This window comes from Homalodisca vitripennis, chromosome 2, assembly GCF_021130785.1.
Source record: "Homalodisca vitripennis isolate AUS2020 chromosome 2, UT_GWSS_2.1, whole genome shotgun sequence".
In the NCBI taxonomy this organism is placed as follows: Eukaryota; Metazoa; Arthropoda; class Insecta; order Hemiptera; family Cicadellidae; genus Homalodisca; species Homalodisca vitripennis.
This window is the reverse complement of record NC_060208.1, coordinates 39,599,409-39,607,008: the sequence shown is the minus strand read 5'-3', so window position 1 is coordinate 39,607,008 and position 7,600 is coordinate 39,599,409. Positions and strand designations below refer to the sequence as shown.

At 30.8% G+C, this 7,600-nt stretch overlaps 1 protein-coding gene across 1 annotated transcript in view; it reads left to right on the top strand.

Moving 5' to 3' along the window:
• The first annotated feature begins 6,457 nt into the window (after positions 1–6,457).
• Positions 6,458–7,600, top strand: part of LOC124355597 (nose resistant to fluoxetine protein 6-like) — a 51,255-nt gene continuing 50,112 nt past the window's right edge. The window contains exon 1 of the mRNA XM_046806760.1: positions 6,458–6,671. Within this exon, the coding sequence (XP_046662716.1) occupies positions 6,458–6,671 (214 nt within the window). The remainder of the gene's footprint in view (positions 6,672–7,600) is intronic.

The window sequence follows — 7,600 nt, the reverse complement described above, 5'->3', positions numbered from 1 at the left end:
AAAAGGTATGTTAAACTTTTAATAAGATTAAAGGTGCTGTTGAGGCCTACTTTAATGTATTCTCAAACAGTCCAATACGACACTGTAATATTGTGGAAATTAATAAAATAAAATTAAAATCTCTAGTTATACATAATTTTTCTCAATATTTCAGATTATTTATTAGGATTTAAAAGAGATACTTAGTTCCGCATTAAATATATTTACAAAATTTAAAACGTAAAGTTTTTTGTGAAAAATAATTATATTGTGTTCTTATTTAACCTAGATGTAAAAAATATTCTTGTGGAAACTATTCAACCGATTGTAGTAAACTTTGACATGGGCATTCTTAGTGTCATTTGCTAACATATAGGCCAAATTTTACTTCGAAAATCACTCCGGACTATGCCCCACTGGTCTCTAAAGCAGGAAAAAATACAAACTGTTGCATTACAGGAAACAAATTTATTCATTCAAATATCCTTTTAAATGTTATATAATTTTCTGTGCAAACATTACTTTATGATAGCACAACCGTATATTTTATAATATAAACATCATTTTATATTTATTGAGTGAAAGCATAGAGTAAACATGAATGTAGCAATACGTTTTTAGAACCTTTTCTGAAACAGTTCCTGTGAGCTGTTATTACTTATATTATTAGACATATACTTATTACTCTATATTTAAGCAAATATTGGGTATAGAGTGCTTGGTTAGTACTAGAATATAAACCAATATACAAGAAAAAGTTTCTGTCAAAATCTTTGGATAAATTTAAAGACTGTTGTAGAGCCCATGTTGCTAGTGTAAATATGTGATCAAAACTCCTTTGGATATTTCTGTTTAATATCTACTCGTATATTACAATCTTTCCCCAAATAGGTATTAATAATTATAAAGATTTTAGGCATACTGATCATCATAAAAATGTTTTTACGTGTAAGGTGCTCGCTAACAAAAACGGTGAAAATTTTTAACTTTTAAGTTGTTTGAGCTTCTGTGTATTTATGAAATATGTAGTAAAATTTCTGTCTGTAATAAACCATAAATGTGATATCATACATCAGTAACTGAGCTTTGATAATGCGACGAGTTGTAAAGGTGTCTGACAATCTCAGAAATAGACGTATCACAGCAATATAAGAAAAAACACCAGAGGAGTATTATTGTATCCCCACGGGTAATGTATGTTTTACTAACAAGGCTTAAAAAGAAATTAAAGTCCTACGTTATTAAATTCCATTTTATTTCAGGTTTACCACTCCTGCGGTTTAGACATTGGTAAGTTATTTAATGTTTGAAAACTTTACTAATGATATAACTAGTGTTATCCATTATCACCCTCTCTATAATATAAAACATTGGCTATTCCAAAGTATCTCGTAACACCTTGCCTCTTTTGTCCTCATCTTTACATATTTTATTCAATAACAGTCTTGATCTTAGATATGTCATGCAATACAATTATTATATCTTTTATACGTCTTTATCTGATGCATATATTCACAGTACGTGTCTGCTCTAACTTCACTTTCTCAAAAATGAATTAACTTTCACAAAACTAAAACCTTTGTATAAAAGTTGGTTTCCATCTTTGATGGTTTTATTATTTTACATAAATGACATAAGTAGGTATATATCGCATGAATAAATCACAATTGTAGCACATGAGTAGATTATTCATTGAAACATTTTACAAATTTATTATTGCATTTCTGTTGAGCAAAACCCGGAAATCAAACTGTCGTATTCTTGGATATTTTAAATTTAAATTATATCATGGCTGGATCCCATTTCTCAGTACTCTGATGGGCAACGGGTATTCGGAAAAATTTTTTATTTATATTTATACTTAAAATATAAATAGAAATGCAACATATATATTATTATGTTATCTTTACCACAACATATGTTAATCATACCGGGCGTCCCACGAAGAGGTTTAAACGTTTGATCTTATATAACTTGCCCATTTATTCACTGAAAATTTTCAAACGCAACACAATTCATTAAGTAGGTTGTAAGTGTATTCTGTGACAATTTTAGTTATCTAACCATTGTTGAAACAAAATAGTAGTATTTTGAAAAATATACTTTTGAAACAGTTAGAAATACAATATTTTCGGTTTTGTAAAATTATTTACTGTCGTATAATAGAGAAATAAAGCATTCAATCAGAAAATTAGATCACAGGCTATTGAAAATCTACAATTATAGTCCACAATTATTCGAACTGTAATCCATCCACAGCAACACACTAATAAAATCGCTTAAGAAATTAATTGCGAGCTCTTATAAAGAAATTTTGCAATATCCGGAGAATTTTCTCTTCAATTGATTGTTTTAATTCCTCATCATTATTGAAGCTATGAGTATAAATGTTTTCATTTAAGTAACCCCTTATAACAAAATCACACACAGTGAAATCTAGTGTTGGGTAACCAATCTAAAAAATCATTGGAAGGGTCCTTACCAACCCAATAGCGGTGAAGTTTGTCATTTTGTAATCGCTTGACAGGATTTGCGAAAAAAGGAGCAGCACCATCTTGTTGGAAGATTACTTGATCCTTTTTAGAACCGCAAAATGAGGCAAGACTTGTTCATTTAAAACCTGATTATACATATTCCTAGTCATTTTACCGCCTGAAATATGGTACGATAGCACTCCATTACAACTGACAGTTGCACAAACAGTAATTTCTTTAGAGTTGAGTAGAGTCTGTTCAAGAGTGTGTGGATTACTGGTGTTGCAATAATTACAACTATACCTATTTACAATACTATTGCTGTAGAAAGTGGACTCGTCTGAAAAAACAATATGAGTATGCCAATTAGTATCTAGCTCATGAACCTCAATGATATGAGAACAAAATTCCACTCTTCTGTCCGAATCATCTTCAAGAAGATTATAAACTAGGTGACCTTTGAAGAATTTAATTTTGTTTTTCTTAATTATCTTCTGTAGTGGAGGCTTTAGAACACTAGCTTTAAGTTCAACCTCCCTCAGTGATTACGGTTTACCTAGAAAACGGAGCATTGATGCTCAAACTAGTCCACCTCTTTCCTCATTTGTTCCTGTAGGGTACTTTTTTACACTAACCCCTTCCAGTTTCTAACAACAGATTTTTCCATTCAGTTACTGTTGGGTTACTACTCCTCAGTAGGCAACCTGAAGTTGTTAAATTGCTTCTATAATGTTGCCAAAAGCAATAGCCCACGCACAACTTTTTTCAACATTAAAAGTCATTTTTCGAACTTCAATATCAATAAAACTGTAATGGGGAGTTTATGTTATATTTAAATAGAGCACAGACAATATTCTTCAATCAATCAGCTGTTTTTAACATGAGCGTTATTAAAGAACCCTTCTTTAAAACTGCAATGCAGTAATTAAATCAGATAATTCAATGAATTTTATAGAAGCAAAATGGTAAAGATTTCAATATGTCACCCCTTTTTATTTACAATTGTTAGGGAGCTTGAATTGTCACAGAATATTTTTAAAACCAAATTATTGATTGTGTAGATTTTGAAAATGTTTGGTGCATAAATGGACAAGTAATATAAAATCAAACGTTGAAACCACTTCATCGGACACTCTGTATATGTTGGTCCTTAATTCCACCAAAATATTTAGCCTATTTTATTATGAATGAAGTGACGTCAATGTTACCGGTTTTTATTCTTCGGTTTTATTATAGCAAGGCTACTATGATTTGTTATTAAAAACATTTTTCTGTATATATCTAGAAGATAAAATCTGTTATTACACATTATTAAAATATATTTCATAACTCACCATTAGTACCTACTCAGAATTATCTCCATTAACTAGCTGTCAGAACCAATACATGTAAAATATTTGATACTATGATATTTCTAATTTAAACAATATTTATCATTTAGGATTTACAAGCTGCAATTATGAGAAAAATCTAACGTGTGATTAACATAAATAAAATGACGTTCTTCATTAGAAATTTTACTGCAAACATTAAGTATAACTAGAATTTTAAATTTGACTATATCAACTTATACATTTTTGTAGACTATAACAATAAGATAAAATGAAATTTGTATTGTTTTCGAAAAAATAAGTCTATGTAAAGGATATTTTGGTTTTATATCATTTAAATTTCAATAAACACTACTCAGTTTTCCTTACAATCCTATAATCCTGTCTATGAGAAAATAAAGAAATAAATTTACGAGATCAATTTAAGATATATTTATGAATTAAAAATAGCAAAACAATTGTTAGTTTTTGTTTGGTTGAAAAATTTAAATCGATGTCATTCCGTGAGGCACCATATACATCAAATTTAAATTCTTTTCTCTATAAAGTTGTAAACTAAATAAAAACAAAAACTTCATAAGAATACAAAATTAGGGATTACGTCGAAAACAAGTCTAAATACCTGTATATTCTAATACATACTTAAATTCCTCTATATAATATTCAAAATATAATATATTTTATTTGGATTATCGTTTAAAAACACAGCTTATTTTTAACTTCAGTAATGTTTGAAGCAGTTGAAAAGTTTGTTTATTACTTTGTAATAGTTGTAACATATTTTGTTATATGTATAGTCTGATTCGTTTATATATTGTTTTAAAAATAACCCTGGAATTCGGAACTAGCAGTTTATGGTATTACCTCACGCAGAATAGGTCGCGATGATTTCACAACCCACTTTGTCACAGGGCACATATATATATCCTCCTAAGGCTCGACGGGTACTTCTTAGATCTAATCTGTTGACGATCGTGTTTCCCCCTCTTACTCTCCACGACAATCAACCTGTAATGTAGCTAAACCAGATTTGTTATTAAAACAGTCAACACACAAATATAAATTTTTTTATTACTACACTCGCATTTCCTCAAATAGATGACATTTTTCTAGCTACAACCCAATACCAAGAACAATTAACTTGCATAAGTAATTACAAAATTTGAAATGTTCCCTGTCGTTTTTAAATTCTACGAGTATAATATTTAAGAAAATTCGTGTAAAATAACTTTTTTCACTTAATATTGTAGTTTTATTTAACTACCTTAGCACCATTCAAACTGTTATATACACTCGATGAAATTAGGTATTTTCAATTATGTTTTTTAACTGCCCCATAACACACAACTTATGTTACCAACCAATAAACAATATCTACTCTACATTTGCTGTGCTAGAGGCCAACCATTTATCCTTTTCTAAAACACTTATAAAGCCATAAAGCCCCCTTTCCAATCTCATGATATTCCAACTCAAGGCTTCCAAAGTGTTCTCGGAGATATAGAGGCATAATATAGTAGAACACTACGTTATCAAACATCTAAACAGGTTCGTTCGTATTTATCAGTTAAAACTTCTAAAACTACATAAATAAAACTCAGTATAACGCTTATATCATTCAAACGTAATAACCACAAAATAGTCTCAAATTGTCCATCTGGCTAATTCATACTTATATCATATTATTAAACAGAGCGGTTGGGACGGGCAACATAAGTGTGGGATGTTTACACGTAAGGCACGACGCACCTGAGAAGAAGGGACTAATAAGGGGCCCACACTATATCGACATATTATCTGTAGACTGTAGACGGGTTTACACGTGAAATCACGGGAGTATAAACCCTGTAGGAGTCGCTGGCATTGGGGTGTCAAGTGTTTTTTCGGGAATCTACATCCGTCCAAGGCTAAATATGAACACCACAAAGATAAAGCGGTTCAAGTGGTTTTAATATACCCTCAATTTGTGTTTTTGGAAGCCGGATAGTGCAATTTGTGCCTTTAATACTATAATGTATATGCCTAAAACTTTTCTAACTGTTAAACCAACCATATATAATACATCCTTAAAAGATTGGAAGTAAATAAGTTGAACGAAGAACTTGTGGAACCTAAAAAAATGAACGGGTGCATTCTATATCATTGAGGTGGTACAGTCAGTTATAATACGTGTTGTTTATTTATCGATTTTTTAAAACTGGATTTTAAGGTAATGTTTTTAGAAAATAGGAATGATTTTAATGACTAAGCAAGGTTTTCATAACCAAGTTGTGGTAATGCGTTATAATTACTTACAGCTTAAGGAAATTACATTATAAATGAAATGCAGTTATTAAAATTACATTAAAATAATTAGTACTGGTAGAACTAATTAATTAATTAATTATCAAACTAATATAAAAACATTATTCTCTATTTCTCTCTCATTTTCATGATCTAAATCATTACCCACATATGAATCCTCATATTTAATATTTCATTTAAGATCAATGTCATTGTATTTAGCTATTATGTCATAACTAATGAGGTCGTAGTAGATCAAAACCAAAATATATCTTATTATAGAAACTGAGAAATTTTATTTCAGGCATATGCTGTTGACGTATATAATTCTAACATTGTAACTTATGTAATGAGTACATTGCAAATATACAGAATGTGGAATATATTTTCATGTTTCTAGAAGCTCGTAGTAACCCTGCTGTCATTCAGCGATTGTCTGATACGAGCCGCTTTCTGCTGCCCTTGCCTGACCAGATGTTATCCGAGACTCTGCTCCAGACCGCACAATGGTTTATCCCCAATCATGCGGTGTCTGAGGAATGTCGGAACCACAGCACCTCCTTGCTGGATGGCTTGATGCATGGTGACAGCACAGCATTAGAATGTGAGTTTTTCTCAGTCGCATACGCAAAATTATGATACGCCTCTTATTTATACAATTCGGAATAACATAAAAACCAAACGGTTATTGCTACTTTTTTGGGTTTTTTTCAATTTCAAACCAAAATATTTAAACATGTGAAATGTGTCCAGTACCTGTTATAATTAGATCTTTCATAATAGAAATGTTTTAAACTATTATTAATTGGCTAATCTTTATCGAAGCCGATCACACATAGGGCTGGAGAAATTTTATTTCTGTCTCTTGTCTCTCTCTGTCTTTTTTCCGGACGACATTTTAAAATAAACGGAATAATATAATTTAAATTTTGTAAAGTCTTCATTTATGTATAAGAAACATTGAGTTCAATGATGGTAAACTCCATGGGATGTGCCAGGGGGAAAGTAAATATTTTTACATTGGGTTACCGTGGTGTTACCGAGAAAATTTCAGAATAAATAAGTTTTTAGAGAGAGTGAATTTAATCATTCGAGATTTAAACACGTGGCATTGTTGTAATTTTGTTCCTGGGTGACAAGATTAGATTTTAGCTAACTCTTACGTTGTACTTTTCTTAGCCCAATGAAACTTTTATTATTTTAACAAGGCTGTGTAGCCTAATTTATTGATCAAAAATTGGAATGCTTTAACAGGCACGATATTGTAAATAAATGAATAAGTTGTCTTTAAATTTTGAGTGAAATTTAATTTCCAAACACAAAATAATGTGTTTATGACGATGCATATCGAACAGTGGAATTTGACTGAGGGTCGTTGTAGGCTGTGGCTCATCATGCAGACACAGTTTCTCTATTGCCTGTCGGTGGCTATGTACAAATTTCGATATGATTGCCAGTCTTTCTTCCTTACCGCATGAGATCTCAAGAATGAAATGTGCATAGATTTGAAAGTTTCCATCGGCGAAACCTGTT